The sequence below is a fragment of the Typopeltis vanoorti genome, chromosome 1, assembly GCF_054136105.1.
Source record: "Typopeltis vanoorti isolate ZY-2024b chromosome 1, IOZ_Tvanoo_1.0, whole genome shotgun sequence".
Lineage (NCBI taxonomy): Eukaryota > Metazoa > Arthropoda > Arachnida > Uropygi > Thelyphonidae > Typopeltis > Typopeltis vanoorti.
Genome location: NC_143549.1, coordinates 15,393,713 through 15,416,799, shown reverse-complemented (window position 1 = coordinate 15,416,799; position 23,087 = coordinate 15,393,713). Strand labels below are relative to the sequence as shown.

At 34.3% G+C, this 23,087-nt stretch overlaps 1 protein-coding gene across 1 annotated transcript in view; it reads right to left on the bottom strand.

Moving 5' to 3' along the window:
• Positions 1 to 23,087, bottom strand: part of Syx16 (syntaxin 16) — a 142,182-nt gene that overhangs the window by 48,331 nt on the left and 70,764 nt on the right. Inside the window, exons 6-7 of the mRNA XM_090396222.1 lie at positions 16,297 to 16,459; positions 1,638 to 1,747 (exon numbers count right to left, since the gene is read on the bottom strand). Of these exons, the coding sequence (XP_090252348.1) occupies positions 1,638 to 1,747; positions 16,297 to 16,459 (273 nt within the window). The remainder of the gene's footprint in view (positions 1 to 1,637; positions 1,748 to 16,296; positions 16,460 to 23,087) is intronic.

Sequence of the window (23,087 nt, the reverse complement as noted above, 5' to 3'; positions counted from 1 at the left end):
TTCTGCTAGGGAAGAATGTGGCAAAGTTGTCTGCAAGGATAGAAAAATAAGAGTGCCATGGTAGACACAATATGTTAAAGAAGCAGATGCAAAAAAGATGAAAGCATGCTAAAGCATCCTAGCAAATAAATCTGCAGATACCCTAAAAGAATACAGAGAAAATAGTAAGAGAACTAGGCTATGAATGAAAGCAGCTAAACATATATAATGGGAAGACTTCAGTAAACATCAGGAAAGTGAAAAAACATTCCAGAGGCTATGAAAAACAGGTTTGAAATGAAACAAACAAAAATGTGCTGTAAAAGGAATTGAAAATGATCAATGACATGAAAACTGAAGATAGGGATATCCAAGATGTCTGGAGGAATTACTTTGAAAGATTGTTATGAAACAAGCAGTGACCGGGGGCTGCCTTTTAAACTTTCACAATTCTGGGACATGATATTACTAAACAGACCTCACTATTGTCGATTTGTGTGTGTGCATGCACGTGTGTTAACAATCAGATTGAAAAGTAAACAAAGTAATTAATTTATAATGAGAAATAGACCCGAGTTCTCATCAAGCTGGTTACGTCTCATATTATTTTGTTATTATTAATGCCAGATCTCCATGCAGTCAAAGACTCAGAGTTTAAAGTCAGTTAAAGTAAGAGTCAAAGACTCATCACAGGAGGTACATGCTATCATACACAAAGCTTATCAAACTGTATTTTAAACTCATTCAATATGCTTGCATTCACCTTCTCAGGCAATATATTCTACCCACCAACTACTCTTCACTCCTTTGCTCACATCCTCTTTATCAAGTTTACAAGCATGGCCTCTTATTCTGTACCCCCAGTTTCAAAATGCAAGTTTATTGCCATTACTTGATAAATATTCCAATTTTTTTTTTTTTTTTTTTTTGAACAAAACAGAAGAGGGAAAATTACTCAAAGATCACAATATACATAATTAACAATAGGGCTTGAAATAAAATGAAGACAAATATTTTATTAGTAATTATTACTAATATTTCAAATGCAAAAATGGCATCACCTTGTATATATACTCAACAATTAATGGTTACTTTTCTGTATTTCATTTTCTGTGCCTAACTACTCTGACAATGCTGTTATGATAAATGTAATATTAATAAGCATTTAATAATGAAGTTGCAATTTTTCTTTCCTGCATTGTTAACTTTCACTGCTAATTAACTATCTTCAAACAAACATTTATGTCTATGATAAGATTCATGTAATTTTACTAATTAGAAAAGTTTACTAAGTAAACACAAATACTTGCATTCTGAAAGTGCACCTGCATGTCTATATGTATATATATATTCTAATTTACTTCAGAGGGTTTTTCTTCTGGAAACTAGAGTTTTTCATCTCCAGCTTAAAAACAAATTGGAATACAATACACACAGCACACAATTACAGACAAAAATACTATTAGCAGACAGATGATTGTATAGTGTGTGGTCGATGGTAGGTGCACTGTGTGTGCGCGCGCATGCAGATGCAAGATTAGATAGTACACATGGTGGATCGTATGGAGCAGAAGAACCTCTCACAACGAGTCATTTGATTCCTTGGAAGTGTCACATAATAATAATAATATCTGTATTTTTCAGTGTATAAATCTCACCTTATCAAACACATCATCACTGGACATATCTTGTGGTGTCATGCCATCTCCTGATGGAAGTAACGGAGTATCAAAAAACTGTTGGGATCGTTCCTCCTGAGATCTTAGTTCTACAAATAAACACATTTTTACTTAGCAAAAACAGATCCATGTGACATAGTCTGACTTCAAATGATGTTTTATCATGCAACGGAATTTCAAAATAAGATCAGTATCACACCTTTATATAGTTATAAACACACTGCTTGAAAGAATGTATAAGAACTGCAGTATATTATGAAGACCTAAACCATTACTTATTTTTAATGGTATTAACAACACCAAACAATTTTAGCAAAGATGTTTTATTAACTGCTTATATTTTGCTGAATTTCAAATCAGCATCATGAGAGCACAACATAGCTAGTATATGAGACAGTGAGTAAGTGAATCAATACAATTGTAATGGACAAAAGATATAAAGTCCTATTTTGGCACCCTCTAATGTTATAAAAAAAAAACAAAATCATTACAGCTTTGTGGAAGTTGTGCTTACAATAACATGCAACCATATTTGTTTAGGTTAGGAGAATTCTTCAAAGCCAAGGGTGATGCAAAAAAAATCTTTAAGATCTATAAAGGTTTCTAAATAGCACATTTGTTTCCTTCCATCTAATCCTGTGTGAAGAGGTATCCAACGCATGGTCTGATAGTCCTGACTTGCCATAGTAATGGTAGCAAATATATTTTTTATGTTCTTCCAGGCAGATGTTAACTGATCTTCCTGTTTGCCCATAGTAGGCCAAGTCACAGTCACAGGGAACTTCATACACTCCAGGGTGTGCTAGAGGGTGAAGTTTATCCTTAGGTGAGCAGATCAGAGTTGCTAGTTTAACGTGAGGTTTGAATGTGATGTGAAGGCCATGTTTCATCAATACTTTGGCTATCTTTTCTGATGTACCTCTGACACAGAGAATAGAAAGGGTAATGTTGTGTTTCCTGTGTATTAGGGGAGGGAGGGGTAATGGGGCTATGGAGTATTTTATCTATTTTGTAGGAATTGTACCAGTTGGCCAAGAACGTATGGCACAGATATTTGAGTTCTGTGGACAAAGTTGGTGCAAGATCGTAGATGCCCCATTCTACCTTCATCATGATTTCTAATTTTGGAATATGTTTTGGTGTGATGGCAAAGTTATGTCCTAGAGTGAGAATGTTCTCGGCTTCTTCAGCAAGTATTTCAGATTATAAACTTACCAGCAATGGCCAATAATGTGCGTTTAGATGTAGCATCCTAAACAAGGCTCAACCACCAAAAAGCAATATACGATATAAAGAACTAACTGCCTTAAAAAAGTCGTATAACAATAAAAATATTATTATTACAAAAGCCGATAAGGGAAATGCAACAGTTATCATTAATCAAGAAGATTATAACAAGAAAATGCAAGATTTCCTATGTGACGGTTCTATGTACCAAATTATAGATGGAGATCCCACTATGTCTCAAAGCAAAAAAGTCCGAAAATTACTGAAAAAAGTGACTTCCTGTGCAAAAGAAATCATCAAAAAAATAAAACCAGTTCATGCTAAACCACCTCGTATGTATGGATGGTTTACCAAAAAATCCACAACCCTAATATCCCCCTATGCCTCATAGTCGATAGCATAGATAGGCCCACATATTAATTGGCCCAACAGTTAGCCAAGTCGCTTTCCCCCTTACTGGCAACTCTTCTACTTTTGTAAAAAATTCAGTCCATTTCAAAACACTAGTTGAAAATCATATCCCTAAAAATTCAGACAATGGTTAGTTTTGATGTTACCTCTTTATTTACCAATGTACCACTGATAGATATCCTTGATTTATTTGAGTCTAAATTTCCTCCTGATATCTCTGAATTATTCAAATTTACTATGTATGCAGGTTACTTTACATGGGGAGGAAAAATCTACAAACAGATTAATGGTACTGCTATGTACCCCTCTCTCCCCCTTTAGCAAACTTTTACATGGAACACTTTGAAAACAAAGTACTTACCACAGCTACATACAAGCCACTAGTTGGTTATGCTATGTAGATTATGTGTTTGCCATTTGGCCCCATGGACAAGACACTTTGGGATGTGTTTGTCACCTGCCTAAACAACCAACACCCCAAAATCCACTTCACAAAAAATAGAAAAAGAATCAAATAACTGTTTACTATTTCTTAACACATTAGTCACCTGCCTTTCAGATGGATCACTATCTTTTTCCATTTACAGAAAGCCAACACACACACACACACACACACACACACACACACACACACACACACACACACACACACACACACACACACACACACACACACACACACACACACACAGGAAGATACCTATATAAACAATCACATAATCATCCAGTTCAACAGTATGGCATTTTGTTGGAAGTTTTTTCACTTGGTTATACTATAAATTATATATGTGGTTTAATCTTTTATATAAGTGTAAGCAAACAAAGTTTGTGCCTGAAGTATTTTCAGGACTGGGGCAACTCGTGGCAAGGATAGTATGACTTCACATAGCTTACCTTAGTATCCATAATGCAAAGCACATCTCCTTGCAGACATGTATAATACTATGCATTAAGGGAAGGGTCACTACCCAGACCCAGAAGTGGTGATACCAAAGTATTTCCATATAAAAGTTGCCAAAAGGTGTCACACCTTATTATTAAATTACTCTGGATTAGAGAAAGATGTTGGAAGTTTTTTCACTTGGTTATACTAAAAATTATATATTTGGTTTAATCCTTTAACCAAGTGCAAGCAAACAAAGTTTGCACCTGAAGTATCTTCAGACTGGGGCAACTTGTGGTAAAGGTGGACTGATTTCACATCACTTGCCTTAGTATCTCATAATGGCTCCCACTGAAGAGACCTCAATAAAGGTTGAAACCGGTCTGGGTAGTGACCCTTCCCATAATGCATAGCATTTTACATGTCCGCAAGTAGATGTGCTTTGCATTATGGGATACTAAGGCAAGTGATGTGAAGTTAGTCAACCTTTGCCACAAGTTGTCCCAGTCCTGAAGATACTTCAAGTGCAAACTTTGTTTGCTTACACTTGGATAAAGGATTAAACCAAATATATATATATATATATATATATATATATATATATAAATATATATAGTATGGCATTATAAAAACACTTATACACAGAGACAGAACCATTTGTTCTAACAATACAGCTATGTCCACGGAACTCAAATATCTGCACCATGGGTTCTTGGCCAATGGCTACAATCATTACAAAATAGATCATTACCCCCCACCCCAATACACAGAAACACAACATTACCATTTAACCGCGTGAATAGGCTTATTTGTTCGTCACACATGTTGAATTTAATTTAAACGGTATTGATGCGAACACAGATTGATAAGAAAATAACTATTTATTAACTAAAAAGCTAATATTTCGCTGGTATTATATCCAGCATCTTCAGAGCACACAAACAAAGTCTGTTACAAATGCGAGACAACCACAATCTGGTGTAACAGTGGAGCTAGTATAAGTAATTGCAGTGTGCAACACAAGACTCAAGTCTTAATGAGCACCATCTAAGTCATTAAAAAAAAACAGTAGTCCAAAGTTTTGAAAAATTTGTAGTTCAAATAATAGCCTTTGAAAGTTTTGAAAAAAATAGTAGTCTAAAGATTTGAAAAAAAAAAAAAAATAATAATATTAATTTGGTCTTCAAATGACTGTCTCCCAAATCTTTGGTAGATTTATACAGCCATACTTGTTAAGGTTTGGAGTATATTTTAAGGCTTCTGTGCAGTAATTTTGTTTTTTTCCAAGTGATCCTGTGCACAGGAGTATCCAAAGCATGGTCTGCAAGACCCGACTTGCCATAGCGAAAGTGCCAGATATATTTTTGTGTTCACTGAGGTGGATGTCCACAGTTCTTCCTGTCTGTCCGTAGTAGGCTCGATGACATGAACAGGGCAGTTCATAGACTCCTGGATGTGATAAAGAAGTGAATGTGTCCTTAGGTGAATAGATCAGAGTTGCCAATTTCACATAAGGTTTAAATACAGTGCACAGTTGGTGTTTGTAAGCACCCTAGATATCTTTTCAGATGCGACTTTAATGTATGGGATGATGATAGTTTTGTTGTAATCTTCTGTGGTAATCCACAGAAGTGGATTACCACAGATTAACCCAGAAATCCCCCCCCCCCCACTATCTACCACAGAAGACTACAACAAAACTATCACCAGCCCATACATTAGATGGAAGGAAACAAATGTGCTATTTAGAAGTCGTTATAGATCTGTAAGATTATTTTTTGAGTCAACCATGGCTTTGAAGAATTCTTCTAACCTCAACAAATATGGTTGCATTAATTTACCAAAAATTTGGGAGACTGTTATTATAAGAACAACTTCCACATAGCTGTAATGATTTTTTATTTTTTTCAACATTAGAGGGCACCAAAATAGAACTTTAGATCTTTTGTCCATTACAATTGTATTGTTTCACTTACTCACTGTCACGTATACTAGCTGTGTTGTGCTCTGACGAGGCTGATATGAAATCCAGTGAAATATAAGCAGTTAATAAATCATATTTGATAAAATTGTTTAGTGGTGTTAATACAACATTAGAGGGCACCAAAATAGAACTTTAGATCTTTTGTCCATTACAATTGTATTGTTTCACTTACTCACTCTCACGTATACTAGCTGTGTTGTGCTCTGACGAGGCTGATATGAAATCCAGTGAAATATAAGCAGTTAATAAATCATATTTGATAAAATTGTTTGGTGCTGTTAATACCATTTAAAATAAGTAATAAATAACCGTACGTGCCTTAACAGAATGTCGTTTCTCATCACACTTTTCACCTTTCTAGGCATTCTTCCAAGTGGTTTGTAATAATATCAGGTAGTATTTTGGACAATTTTCATCTGTAAGATATCTGTATTAAAATTAAGATATCCCAGATCAGATCCCACAAATTTAAAACTATAAAAAGAATTAAAGTTAAGAAATGAGTAATGTGGTATTATTTTATAATGATCATCATCAAATTCCTGATATATACCCTCAAGAGGTGTACAGAATATGATAGTACTACATGAAAAGCTTATATCATTACTAACTTCCTATCTACAATTTTCCTCCGAATCAATCTGTTACTTGTCAAGGTTACAACATTATCATATCTTATTTCTATCTTCTAAGGCATTTTTTACTGTATCAATACATCTATATCTTGGTTTTCCTCTGGGTCTTTTTCCTATCAACCTGGCAGAGAACACTTGTTTTGCTAATCTTTCCTTTCCCATTCTGTTTAAGTGATTTTTTTTATTTTATAATACTGTTAGCTAAATATATATTTCTTTTTGTATGTATGTTGTGAGCAAAATGTTTTGAAATGTTATTATTTTACTGCTGAGGTCTTACTTAAATATAAAATAAATGAATTTAAATTAAATATTTGAGAAAAATTATATTTTTGTATGAGTTGTCAAAAGTTTTGAAATGCTGTTGTTCTTGTTTGTATCTAGACAAATGTTGTTTACCAAATATTGTCAATTATGAGACAAGTGAAAGTAGCCACTATAGTATCTGAAGTGATTAAACGAACATACCATAGTGCATAAAAGAGTGAAATGAAGAGCGGTTGTAAATTTTGGCTGTTTTATAATGAAATTTCATAATTTCATTATGAAATTTCATTTGAGTTAAAACTGAAGGGAACTTCATTGTGCTCCAGGCCATATAGAAATGGGCCCACTAAAGTTTGTTTATTTAGGATTTGTAGTCTGATAAGTGATTTCTAATAGTTGATATGGTTTAGTTATTTCTCCAGAAGTTGTTATATAGAACTCAAATTTGTTCTGATGTGTTAAAACTGTTGATAAGATTTTAAGTAGAATGTTCAAACATTCACATAGGAAGTAAATTCATTCTTAAGTGATATGGTTCATAATATTTTAGTAATTTATTTCGTGGAACTTGCTGTGACTTTTATATAAAATGTGAAGTTATAGCAGTATCTTGGATGAAGACAAGATATGCTTTCTTTGGTGTCCTGTAATTTTAAAATGCAAGGGAATTTGACTGACTTATGTTGCTGTCATTTAGAGAGCATTTTTTTTTTTTTTTTTTTTTTTCCCTGTGTGAATTCAAGAAGGAATAGAAGTTTCTGTAGGAAGCAAAGAAACTGAAATTTCTGATTTTTGATCATATAGGACAGTGGTGGCGAACCTTTTAATGTAAGCATGCCAAAAGTTTACAAATCAAGTTGCTGACAAGCTGGCTCGTGCCAAAAATATACAAATCAAGATGCTGACGTACCCAGGCAGCACATCAGCAACTAATTAATATAACACTAATTAATTAACACTAATTAATTAACATTAATTAATACAAAATTAATTGCAGAATTTTATTGAGACAAGTTTAAAAATTAATATAGAATTTCATAATAATGAATATATAATTTGACATACACATTGTCATATACAAATCAATATTAACCTATTATCAATTTATTAATTTATGAATATCAATATATCAATTTATTAATGAGATTTTTGCTGTTGTACATTAGATGCCAAATGCTTTATGTCGGGTTCATATTTTGCCACTTTTAGTAATACACACACGGAACTAGATTCATCAGTCATTCTATTTCTTATGTCTTTTATAAAATTCATTTAAAAAAATAATGACTCACAAGCATATGTAGAGGAGAAAATTAATAATATACCCATCACTAGTTTTTTTTTTAAACAACAAAAGGTTTCAGGAATGGCATTCCAAGTTCTCAATATTTCCTCTTCTGCATTCTTTTTAATTGCCCCCAATAATCGATCATTTTCCATTATTTCCAAATCATTTCTCAAATTGACAAACTTTTGTTTCCATTTGCATTTCTTTACCTTCCAAATTCAGCCACTCGAAAAACTCCAAATTGAGTTTATCTGTTGATGTTGTGTCTGGATGCAAAATAAATTTTGATGTCTCTGCAAATTGCCTGAACTGCGTAAATCTTGAAGAAAATTCGTTGATTATTGACTGAATAACTGTAGAAAACTCTTTTGTCATTTTAACTTGATCTGTTTTTTTCATGGAATTCTAGATCTGCAAAGACTTTTTTTGTATTTGGAAAATATCGGAAAGTATTGGAAATGATGTCAGGTAATTTAGCTTTCAATGCTTTGATTAAATCAAACATGACAATAATTGTCTTGTTAACACCTTGCGGTTTAACATTTAATTTGTTTAAATGACACAAATCAGTAAAAAACATTAATTTTTTCGAAAGTCATTCGACAATCATTAATCGAATGTATTTTTCAATGATTTTCTCATTATGTAAAAAAAGGCTGACTTCATCTAAACACTCAACAAATCTTTGAAGAACTTTCCCACGACTTAACCATCGGACGTTGTTGTACATAAGTAAACCATTGTACACGAGTTTACCTCACTTAATAATTCTATAAATTTTCATTTATTTAAAGTGCATGCTGATATAAAATTGACCAATTTTGTTACAATGCTCATAATATCTTCCAGTGGCTTGGAACTAGCCTTTGCACATAAAACCTGCTGATGTATAATACGATGAAAACCCAGAACTGAATGTCCAAAATATTTAAAATAGAATTTTATTTAATGCTGACCATAAAAACAAACTTATATTATAGCCTACCATTTTTGCCAACAGACTGTCTGGCTTTTTCAAGGTGTTTATGGAAAGACATAAAAAATAGTAAATGCAAATTGAAAGGAACATAAAAAACGTTGCAAGCCAACTAGCTAAGGTTACAAGTTGGAGTGACAGAGAGGACTATTGTTCTTATTCATTATCACGCATGCGTGTTTGTTGTAAACGTGTAATGTGATTACTAGCTAGCTGTAGTTCAGCTTGATTAAAAGAGAGGATAAGGTTTTTCCACAAACTGTTTAGAATTATAGCATGATTTTTTAGACATCTTGATAAAGAAACAATTAAACAGTGTCAAATTATCTATTTGCAGAAAGCCCACAGATACTGGAAGATATCTTCATTATACCTCAAACCATCACAAGACACACAAACTGAGGATTATCCACATGTTGAAATATAGGGCCAGAAAGTTTATATCAAAAGAGGAGGATACTCAGACTGAACTCTCACTAATAGCCAACACATTATTACAAAATGGATATCCTCAAAACATCATCAAAAAATATCTATTCGGTGACAACCCCAGACAAGAAGAATTAAGCTCCCAGCACATTTCTACTGTAGTGATCCCTTTCATCAAGTCAATTTCTTATCAAATAACAAGAATAGCAAGGATCCCCAAAACATAAGGTGCCTTTCTACAAATATCCAGGAGTATATTACATTCCCTGCTTCTGTGGTCTTGCCTACATCGGACAAACTTCACGGAGTTTAGAAATCAGACAAAAAGAACATGTTGGTGATGTAAACCACAACAGAAGTATCTCTTCCGGCTTAGCACATCATTTCTGTATGTCTGACCGCACGATAGAGTGGCAAACAGCTCCATGCCATATCTCGATGATGCCTACAGACATCGTTTATTCAAGGAAGCCACAATAGTGTCAATAACCGGCAGAAAACCTCGACAGAAATCAGGGTGTAATTCTAAACAGTTTGTGGAAAAATCTTATCCTCTCTCTTAATCAAGCTGAACTACAACAGCTAGCCAGTAATCACATTACACGTTTACAACAAACACGAATGTGTGATAATGAATAAGAACAATAAGTCCTCTCTGTCACACGAACGTGTAACCTTAGCTACTAGTTGGTTTACAACGTTTTTTATGTTCCTTTCAATTTGCATTTACTAGTTTTTATGTCTTTCCTTAAATGCCTTGAAAAAGCCAGACAGTTTGCTGACGAAACTGGTAGGCTATAATACAAGTTTGTTTTTATGGTCGGCATTAAATAAAATTGAATTTTAATTATAAAATGACCAAATATGTTTAGTTTAAACAATCCAATATATTTGGTAAATAAATCGACGAACACATTTTCCTCTCCAGTCATACTGCGAGCACCATCAATAGCTACTGATACAATTTTGGAGGGATCTATATCTCTTTCAGCAAGTGCATTTATAACTGCGTTGCAAATATCTATTCCTTTTGTTGTTGTTGCTAATGATGTTAAACTTATCAATTCTTCTTTGACGTTATTCCCAACACAATAACGAATAAAAATTGCTAAACAAGCTGATCCAGTTATGTCAGTACTCTCATCAAGACAAAGAGAAATTAAACCAGAAGATTTTATATCTGTTTTTTGCTGATGAGTTAAAATCATATTCTATGATTCTATATTTCACCGTGTTTCTAGCCAAAGGCATATCTTTTATTCTTCGAATAATTTTTTCCTTGTTTTCAAAATCTTCAAAGATAACTGGTGCGCATTTTAATCATGCTTCTTTTATATATTCCCCATCACTAAAAGGTTTCCCGTGTTTAGCAATTACATTTGATGCAAAAAAACTAGTAGCAGTTATATTTGAACGATTGCCGATAAATTTCATTAGGGATATTGACTGGATATTCCTATTTTTAATTGACTGAGCAATAAATTCTTTCTGTTCATCCTTGCTTTTCTCAAGGAGCGATTTATGGTTTGTCTCATAATGCCGTTTTACTGACGAAATTCTGCACACAACTGTCCCGGAACATAAAACGCATATTGCTTTATTGTCTTTATTAATCATGTCATACTCTTCAGTCCACCAGCTTTGGAACTCTCTGCTGCTTGACTGTGATAATTTTCGTTTTTTATTTTTGCCAGCCATGTTCGGTAGAACTGTAACAAAATAATTTACAACTTAAATCAAATGCATTTTTTATAGTTTCAAAAAAATCAACATTTTATTATATGCCTAAATTAAATTATCTTTATAATTCCCATTTACTGTAGCAAAAACAAAACAGTGCACACACACACACAACAATAATACACTTGCCACTGCTTATTTCTGCCTGCTGGCGGATGCACGGTGCGAAATGCATAACGAAGCACGTGCGATTAGAGAAGGGAAAAGTCAGAGAATCCTAAGGATCAGTCGTTCTCAATTCTTTTTTATTAGACTGTATTTTTATTTATTCTTACTGTATTAGAGGGCTCAGTCCCAACAAACTTACTCGTAAATACCGTTCCCGTTTTTTTAAAGTTCATACATTAAACTAACATAAGTATTAATATTATATAAATTAAGTGGATATTAAATCCAACATTATTTCAAAGCTGACTACAGTAACTATAGAATTTTCGTGGGAAATTTGGCGAGCATATTCCCGTAAGATCTCTGGTCAAATTTCGCAAGAAATGTCTATAGTTTCTGTAGTCGGCTTTGAAATAATGTTGGATTTAATATCTACTAAATTTATATAATTTTGTATTGCTGATGTGAAGCCTTTTGGCTATTTATTTTAGTAATTAAGTATTAATAATTAATTATGGCATAATCATAAAGAGTATTAATACACTTAATGTATACGGTGTAGCATGTCGACAAATATAAAAGTACACATTTAAATTAGTTATCAATCACAGAACTAATGCTACAATATTGTAGTTTCCTCAGGCAAACATCATTAAATCAACTGTCAATGAAACTTACCAGTTGAAACTGGTAAGTTTCATTGACACATCCCATTCTGATCACCAAAAATTTATAACATTATTCAGTATTAAAATTGATTTTAATGATGTTGGTTTGAAAAAAAAAAAAAAAACGGTAGTAAGAAAAATATTTGTGCATTGTAACTCAATAGAAGTCAGTGGAGCAGGGGAAGGCGCAGAAGGATGTCGACTTGTCGGCGAATGCTTACCGTCGAATATAACTTACCCTCACGTATAACAGGCACACTTGATTTCACTTTACGAAAAAAAAAATATTAAAAGGTTTTGCATATATACCTCCCACACAAAAAATAACACGCCCTCCCCAACAGCCATTATATACTGTACATGCAAGGAAAAAAAAAGTTTTATTGTATCCCTGAATAAGGTACAGAGGTTTTTGCAGTCTGTGTAATATATTTCTCAACAAACAGTGCAATTAGAGACAGCTGGAATAAAAACGGCGCCTAACTAATGAATCACATGTACCCCTCTCACAGAAAGTACGCTGTATAGGCAAGCAAAACCATATGTTGCACCGGAAACACAGTATCTAACTAAAACTATTGTCCAATTTTTCAATTACATGAAATAAATGTTTGTTTGATTGCATTTGAAATTCTCGATGTCATTATGACAGATCACAGAAGCTAACTTCAAATAAAATTCTACCATGAATTGAAACATGCCATATAATGCTTATGTGAGTTTCCCCTTCCAGCTCAAACACAAACAAGGCAATAAAAACCAATCATGGGTTGAAACTTTGTGTGAGTTGAGCTCGCCGGTAATGAGAAGTTCTGTCATAACGATAAACGACACACCATCGTGAATGTCTTAAAGCTAAGAAATATATAGTGAATGCTGTTTTTCCAGGTGCAGATGTTAAGGAATTCAGTTGAAGAGAATTAGCATTTGAACTCAAAAATTGTCGGTTCTATTTGTCTTTGGGTTGCGTGATCATTTGTTAATACCGCACCAATAGCTGCTCTCTCCTTTAAAACAAAATTTAACTTGTATGTATTGTAACAAATAAAAAAAAAAGGTTGAATAATTTATAAGCGTATAAAAGGATATCACATGTAAATCGTTGACGTGCCAGCAAAATTCTCGGGCGTGCCATAGGTTTGCCACCACTGATATAGGATATCTGTTGTTATGTAATTGAAAAGACGTTGTGTAGTTAAACTGATTTTCTTGTTGCAACCTGAAGAATAAATACACTGGCTTGCACAATTAAGTAGATGATTTTTTTTTATTAATTAAAAAATTAAAGGCTTTTATTTTGGTTATAAGTTGTTTGAAGACTGAACCTCTTAATGGGTTAAGTGAGTTAAATAGGAATTTCAGAAGTTGAGCTACATGTAAGATCCTGGGATGAATCTGCATGCAAGTTAGATTTGAAGTTTAGTTTAGTTTTAGAAGTTTTTTAATGTTGTGATTTTTTAAAATTTTTTTTTTACTTGCCAGAGGTCAGGCTAGGATAAATAATTAACAAACATTTAGATTTATTTTACTTCTGTATTGTGCAACGGCATGTATCTTGTATTTTGTACATATGTATGTTTCGTGATGATGACCTCAATACCGAGGTCAAACTGTTAATTATTACTTGCTTAATGTTAAGTAAAGTAATTATTCTAACACGTGTGTTGTGTCTCATTGAATTCTTCACTATGAATTCAATGATATATACGAGGTGATATCAAAAAGTTTCGAGACTAGCTCTGTTTACGAGAAATTACTTTATTTATCTACATTTACACACTATCACCTTCAAAATAGTCCCCTTGCATAACAATACAGCGCTCCCAGCATTCTTGCCACTTCTGGAATGTGTCCTGGAAGTCTTCTTTTCGAAGCATGTAAAACACCTTCTGCGATTCGGGCTGGATCTCCGCAATGGTGTCAAAACGGTGACCTTTGAGCTGGATCTTCATCTTCGGGAAGGGGGTGAAGTCTTCAGGAGCCAAATCTGGTGAGTAGGATGGGTGCAGAAGTGAGATCATGTTGTTTCTGGCGAGAAACTCACGTGTAAGGAGAGCTCGGTGACAGGGTGCATTGTCATTGTAGAGCATCCTGTTTTTCGTGTGCCACAAATCCAGTCACTTTCGCCGAATGTTCTCCCCCAGAAGCCTTAAAACCTGGTAGTAAAACTCGCTATTGACGGTCTGGCCCCTGAGGACGAATTCTCGACAAACCTCACACAACTGGTGGATTTTTTTTTTAATCACAGCACTCATCATAAATTATTTGTAGAAAACAACAAACAATAATGCAACAAAAGTAAAACAGGCGAACAGCTAGCTAATGGGTCATTCTATGCTACCACTCATGTGAAACCTTCTCCAATGTCTTATTTGGTAGTAAATCTTGAATGAACCTTACTTCCTGGATACACCTCATATTATAACAGATTGATTTGGAGGAAAACTGTAGATAGGAAGTTAGTAATGATGTAAATTTTTCATGTAGTATTATCATATCCTGCACCCCTTGATGGTACATGTCAGGAATTTCATGATGACCTCATATTATAACTTCTTCCAAATTGCCTTTGTCTAAGAGGGGTATGCCAGTGTTACTAATATATTAAAAGAGATGCACAGGTACTGAAAATTTAGGAAACACTGCTTTAAGGTGAATAAAAAAAATTGTTAAGTAAAGCAAGTTAAGCAAGTTAACATACTTGCATAAATAAACTTCAAATAAAGTCCAGAATAACTTTTAGTTTTCTAGAAAAGATGTTCTGAACTTTATCTAACGATGAATTCTGAAGAAGATAGTAATTTTATAGGTATTTGTTAAGTGTACAAGGGTAGTCTGAAAAGTTCTCGGCCTCAACCATAGATGGCAACACTATTGGTACGATTTTTTTTTTCAAAGTTGGTACATCTGTCATAAGCATTATTGTGAAATTGCAAGTCATTCTATCAAGTAGTTTATTTTATACAGCTGTCTGAAGCAAAAGTGTTGTCCATAGCCCTTGAAATGAATAAAATTGAGTAACGTGCGGTTATAAAATTCTTTGTAAAAGAAGGTATAATGCCAAAGGAAATTCATTCGAAGTTCATAAACGTTTATGGGCACTCTTCTCCTTCATTTTCGACAATTAAGAAATGGGCTGCCGAGTTTAAACGCGGCTGTACCAGCTTTGAAGATGATCCATGTGAAGGACATCCAAAAAGTGTAACAAGAAATCATTGATCAAGCATGATATGGTATTGGATGACCAATGAGTCAAAGTGTGAGAAATTGCTGAGACTATAGACATTTCAAAAGAACGTGTAGGATATATTTTGCATGAAGAATTGCAAATGAAAAAGCTTTGCCCAAGATGGGTGCTGCACTTGCTTACAGCAGATGAAAAACGCACTTTCATGAAAATCTCTGAACAGTGCTTGGAGCATTTTAACAAGAATAAAACTGATTTTGTGTGTCGATTTATTACTATGGATGAGACTTGGATTCACCATTACACACCAGAATCCAAACAGCAGTCAAAACAGTGGACAGAAGCTGGTTGTTCAAAGAAGAAGACAAAGTCGGTTCCATCAGCAGGAAAGGTCATGGCATCGGGATTTTGGGATGCTAAAGGCATTTTGTTTATTAATTATCTTGAAAAGGGTAAAACAATAACCGGGGAATATTATTCCGATCTTTTAAACAGACTAGATGAAAAAATTCGTGAGAAATGACTTGGTTTGCAGAAGAAAAAATCATCTTTCATCAGGACAATGCACTTGCCTGATCAGAGTTTTTCTTCGAATAAAAAAAAAAAAGTGATTGCAGCTGTTGAGGAGTATTTTGCAGATCTTACTGAGAACCACTACAGGGATAGGATAATGGTGCTGGAGCATCGATAGAATAAATGCATCAGTCTTAAGGAAGATTATGTTGAAAAATAAAAATTATTTTGAAATTATAAATTAGTTTTTTCATTGTTAGGCCAAGAACTTTTCAGACCACCCTCATATATAAAAATTGCATCATAAGAGGACAGTACTTACTCTTTAGGTATACTGACTGAGAAGACCGAAATGATGTTGTCAGCTCTTGCAATGATGTCACCAAAGAAGTTAACACATTTTTACTGACTTGATCATTGCTGGGACAGCTATCTTTTGTCCTGGACTTTATCTGATGAACAAGACGCTGACAATGTCCAAACATCTAAATAAATAAATAAATAAAAATAAAATAAAATAAAACTGTGTTTATATCATGCAAATAAAATATATCTCAAGTTCATACAAAGCAATTCCTTCAAACGACATTAATTAGAACAATGCTTCAATGTAGTGAGAGGAGTGAATGGGCAGTATGTGCAACCAAGGCTCCAGAAATCTACTAGGTACCGGCAAGTTATCATTATCAGAGACAAGTGAATGATTACTGAAAGACAACTAACTGTATCCAAAATATATTATTTTTCAAATAATTTACACATTTTTTTTTAGTTTTAAAACATCAGCTCATTCATTGTCAATTTATTTGATCATGGGAAGCCACCAACGAATTTATTAAAGAAGTTTTATTTACAACCAGGAAATATCATCTTTACTTTTATTAATAATTTTCATTAACAAAATAAAAAGTCATTAAGAGCAGCCATACTTCTTGCCCTAATAGCTGCTCTGTTGTCACTGCTGTAACATAATAATTGATCAATTTTAAGCATTTTCTTTCTATATGAAAGACTTCATAATATCCACTATTGAGTTTCAAAAATCCCCTCATTTCTCTTACAGTCATATCATATCCATGCAAGCGCCTTACATTTATTATTATTATCCAAGACCCCATGGAGTCAAAGACTCATCTACGAGATCCTTTTATCATACAGCTCATCATACTGTGCTTTAAACTCACTCAAATTCTCTGCAGACACCACACTCTCAGGCAAGGCATTCCAATCATTCACAACTTTGCATGAAAAACACCTGCTTCATTCCCCTACTCAAACCCTCTTTATACAGTTTCCAGGGATAACCTCTGGTTCTCCCCTGATCACCCACTATTTTCTGCAGAACCCCTCCAGCATTGATCCTATAACAACCCCTTACTAACTTGTAGGTCACTATCATATCTCCCCTCTTCCTCCTGTCTACCAGACTCTGCAAGTTGCATCTTCTCAATCTTTCCACATACTCGACATTCCAGAAGTTAGAAACTACCTTAGTTAGTCGCCTCTGGACCCTTTCCAACATCTCTTTGTCCTTCTGAAAACCAGGTGACCAAATCTGGGCACAATAGTCCATGTGTGGCCTAATCAAAGCTTTATACAATGGAACAAGAATCTCCCTACTACTACAAGTCAGTGTCCTCTGCATCATTCCCAGAAGCTTTTGTGTTGTCTTCACAATTTTGGCTATGTGTCCCCTAAATTTCAGATCCTTATCCACTATCACCCCCAGATCTCTTATTTCCTCCACCTCTGACAATATATATCCTCACCAAGCATAAATTCTGCATCTCGTTGTTGTTTACCGAATTTTAAAACCTTACATTTTGCAACATTGAACTCATATCCCCATCCACAAGTCCAATCACTCAATTTATTCAAGACTTCTTGTAAGGCCACAACATCTTCTCTATTCATGATTCGTCCCAACTTTGCATCATCTGCAAACAACTGAATATCTCCATCTAAATCTTAACCAATATCATTAATATACTAGTTAAACAGCAATAGCCCTAAAACAGATCCCTGAGGCACACCACTAATAACTTTCCTTTTTCTGGATATCACTCCCCCATACACAAGTTGTTGATACTGATCAGATAGCCAGTCTCAAATCCAATGCACCAATCTAATATCCAACCCCATCCACTCTAGTTTGACTATCAACTTATCATGCGATAATCTATCAAAAGCTTTTGCGAAATCCAAGTATATTACAATGTATCCTTCTCCTCAGTCCATGGAAGCAGTCACCTTATTGTAATAAGTAAGTAAGTAGATTACTAAAGCATGACCTCCCTTTAGCAAATTTAACCTGTCCATTAAAGATAATACCATAGTTGTCAACCCAATTCTGGATCCTAGTTCTCACAAGCTTCTCCAACATCTGACACACAGATAGGCCAATAGTTTGATGCTTGAGTTCTATCACCTCCTTTATGAAGTGGCACAATCTTGCCCTCCTTAGGAACTTGACCCAGTGCAAGACTCGTATTAAAAAATATGTCAAGGCAGGTGTCAACTCCCTGGAACATTCCTTCAGAATATGTAGTGATATATTATCAAGTCCTACAGCCTTTATTTGCATCTAGTTTGCTCAATTCCTCATATAACTCTTGCTCACTTACAGCCAGTCTCTCTTCCCCATCATCAACTGCTCTCAATCTCTCCATGAAGTCACATTCACAAGATTGAAAGACCTGTTTCTCAACCACACCTTCTGCAAAGCTGTTTTTATACCATTTTCTCCAATCAATGTCATCTTTCATTAATCATTCTTTCTTTTGATGGATGATTTGACACTTCATTTATAATTACATCCTCTGATGAGATGCAAGACCCTCAATCCTTGTGTGTGTCCTGTTACATACTGTCTGAGATAGTTATCACTCAAAAACTCAATTTAATACTTCATTTTCAGTCAAACAGTAAAAATGAGCTACTAATATGCGTTGTTGTTACGGCACATAATAACTCTATAGGGTTTTCAAAGACCCTGTACAGTTATGAGTTATCAAAGAAAGGGGTGCTTCAGGGTCCAAGCTGTATAACTGAGAGGAGACCTCCACATAGCCTTTAAATGAATGCGGAGAACCGACCAGGATACTGACAAACGAGGGTGGGCTGGCAATTTGGGATTTAGCCGACCAAATTGTATTCTTATTGGTTAAACCAAAATAAAAAATGATGGTACGACAAGACAAAATTTCATGCCAGCTGGAGCATCGCCCGGTTAAACAAGGCCCCCGTTATTTTCCCCAGGGAACCAGGGCAAACAGTAGAAAGTCAGCTACTGGAACAAATCTGAAAACAAACCACAACTCAACATCACCAAAGTTAAAGATCGGTACTATCAACATAAGAAACCTGAATGGCAAAGAAATGGAGCTAGCTGAGGAATTAGACAAGTACCAGATCGACATAACAGGGGTGACTGAAACAAAAAAGACAAAAACTGGCGAGATCTTTCTGAGCAATAAATACAAAATGTTATATTCAGGCAATAACAATCACGGAAAAGAAGGAGTAGCCATAGTATTCAACACAAAATATGAGGCTAATCTTGAATGGCAGTCAGTCTCAAGTAGAGTAATGTGGGCAAATATGAGAATGGAGAACCATAGGCACAAATAAGTCTCATTGTGGATAATGAGACTTATTTGTGCCTATGGTCCCAGAGAAGGTTCTACTAATGTAGAAGTGGAGGAATTTTTTGAGGCTTTAGAAGCAACTGACACAATGAAAAAGGAAAAGTTGGTCCTTGTTGAGGATCTAAATAGCAGAGTAGGAAATGATTGTCAGACATACAAAAATATTATGGGAAAATTTGGAGAAAAGAGCAAAGCTAATAATAATGGCAAATATCTGTTGGATTTCTGCTCAGGACATGGACTGGTTATTACTAACACCATGTTCCAACATAAAAATGTGCACAAATTCACATGGAGAGAAGATGCAAGGAATAAGAAAAGTCTCATTGACTATGTTATTGTTGATAGTGATGTTTTCTCCCTGGTGCAGGACACCAGAGTGTACAGAGGATTTAAAATTGGAAGCAAGCACTATTTAGTCTTGAGCAGGACCCCCGTTATTTTCCCCAGGGAACCAGGGCAAACAGTAGAAAAGTCAATGAGACTTTTCTTATTAACATAGTCAATAAGAAAAGTCTCATTGACTATGTTATTGTTGATAGTGATGTCTCTCCCTGATGCAGGACACCAGAGTGTACAGAGGATTTAAAATTGGAAGCAAGCACTATTTAGTCTTGAGCAGGATAAAATTGAATTTCATATTGAAAACAATAACATGTAAGAAAGTTTTAAAGTGAATAAAAGTTGAGGAGCTCTCAGATGTGAACCGTAGACTAAAATACACAAAGTTGATTGAAGAAAAAATGAAAGAGTTTGAGAACAGGAATCAAACCTTGGAAATTCGGTGGCAAACTCTGAAGAAAACATTGATTGATTCTGTCAGAGAGGGCATGTGGTGAGATTGTCTTCAAGAATAAAATAAATCAGAACTCCCTGGTGGAAACAGGAAGTTAAAGAGGCAGTGAAGGAAAAGAAGAAAGCATATCAAAAGTTCCTGTCAAATAAGTCAGCTTGTGCTCTTAGAGAATACAGAGACAAATGCAAGAATGCTAACCACCATGTAAAACTAGCTAAACAAAAGTCATGGCAGGACTTTGGCAAGAATATAGAAAATAAATATCAAGATGGCAAAATATTCTGGAGGTTGTTGAAGAAGTTTAGGAATGGAGGAAAGAGTGCTGTAAATGAGTTAGAGATGATAAAGGTGACATGAAAACAGGAGAAAAAGATATCCTTGATGTATGGAGTAATTACTTTGAAAAACTGCTAAATGAAACAAGCAGTGATGACAACACAGTGGTAAAAAACACTGACCAGGCATGCAGTCAAGAATACATATCCATATTTGAAGTAGAAAAAGCCATCAAAGGCTTGAAATGTGGAAAAAGCAGGAGTAGATGATATTCGACCGAAATGCTGAAGTATGGTAGTATGAGAGTCTTACAGTGGCTGCACTGCATAATTCAGAAAGCCTGAACAGAGGGACGAATTTCCGATGATTGGAGTAGAGCTCTCATAGTACCCATATATGAAAAGGGAAATGAAACTGAATGTGAGAATTACAGAGGTATTTCCCTACTGAGTGTTCCTGGCAAGATCTATGCAAGTATACTTGCGAAACGGTTGAGAAGAATTGTGGAAGAAAAGCTTGATGAAGAACAAGTTGGATTCAGGCCAAATAGAGGCTGTCAGGATCAGATCTTCACATTCCGACAAACAGTCGAGAAAACATGGGAATACAACAGAGATCTGTATTTAAGTTTTGTCGATTTGGAAAAGGCATACGACAAGGTGCCAAGAGAGAAGCTATTCAATACGCTACAGTTATATGGTGTCAATGGGGCATTATATCAAGCAATACTTAATCTTTATTTGAGTTGTAAGTCGGCAATTAGAATTGAAGGAAGTACAGGAAGATGTTTTAATGTTAAATCTGGTGTGAGACAAGGATGTACATTATCCTCTCTGTTATTCATTATCTATATGGATCAAATTATAAAGGAAAGTGGTATTAAACATGATATCAAAATTGGAGATGTTAATGTCAGCTCTTTGCTTTATGCGGATGATGTTATACTTCTAAATAAATCTGCTACAAGTCTGCAAGATTCTCTGACTAAACTGAATAGCTGTTGTAATAGATATGGTATGAAGGTCAGCAATAAAAAGAATAAAAATAAAAAATAAAAAAATAACAAAAATGAAAATAGGCAGAATCATTGAAAATGTCAACTTCTTGTGAATGGAGACCCCGTGGAACAAGTGAAACATTTCAGCTACTTAGGCACGATTTTTACTGAAAATGGTAAATTAAATATAAAAATAAACAGAATCAGCAAAGCTGGTATGGTAGGAAGTCAACTGAATAAATTCATATGGAATAAGAGAGAAATTAGTCGGAACACTAAATTAGTAGTATACAAGACAGTGTTCAAACCAGTTTTAACTTATGGATCTGAGAGCTGGGTCAGAAGTAAAAAACACTTGACCAACTACTAGAGACCGCAGATATGAGAGTCCTGAGAAAGATGAGAGGTGTGAACAGATGGCATCAATGGCAATATCATATTAAAAACGAGGATATTAGGAAAGAACTTGACATTATCAACATCCAGGAATGCATTAGCAGAGTTAATCTCAGGTGGTATGGTTACTTAAACAGAATGGGTGAAGAAAGATTAGCAAAACAAGTGTTCTCTGCCAGGTTGGCAGCAAAACGACCCAGAGGAAGACCATGATATAGGTGGATTGATACGGTACAAAGTGCTTGAGACGATAGAAATATAAGATCTGATAATGTTGGAGTCTTGACAAGTAACAGACTGATTTGGAGGAAAATTGTAGATAGGAAGTTAGTAATGATGTAATTTTTTTCATGTTGTACTATCATATCCTGTACACCCCTTGAGGGTACATGGCAGGAATATGATGATGATGGTTTTTCAAAGACCTTACTTGAAACAGTAAATCTTATACATTTCAAGCAAGAGTAAGTTTCTCATATCATGAATTCATTTAAATTAAATTACAGTTATAATTTCTGATAAACAAATTTTATAATCAAATTAATGCATTAATTTAGAGCAATATTAATATATATATATGTGTATGAACAACATATGTAATAGATAATCTATTATTTTAAAAAAAAAAGGAGAAAAGTGCTTTTCTCATTATTTAATTTCATTAACAAAATAATTTAAGTTTAACATAACATAATTTAATTAAGTATACCTAGATGTGCAATTCTAATATAGTATTATTCTAAGCTTATGGGCATTTAATATAGACATTTTACATAATGACAAGGCTTTTAAATAGTTTTTTTTTAAAAATGCAATTATTTTGCAAAGACAAAGACTGAATCATGTGACTAAGTTCATCATGAAAAGCCATATTGACTCCAGTGAGGGTTAACCATCTTGTTATTTTGGGGAGAATTTATTGTTCATCTTTCTATTAAATTGTTTATGGATAATTTATATAAATTTACCTTTATTATGAACAATAAAAGAAAAAACAAAAA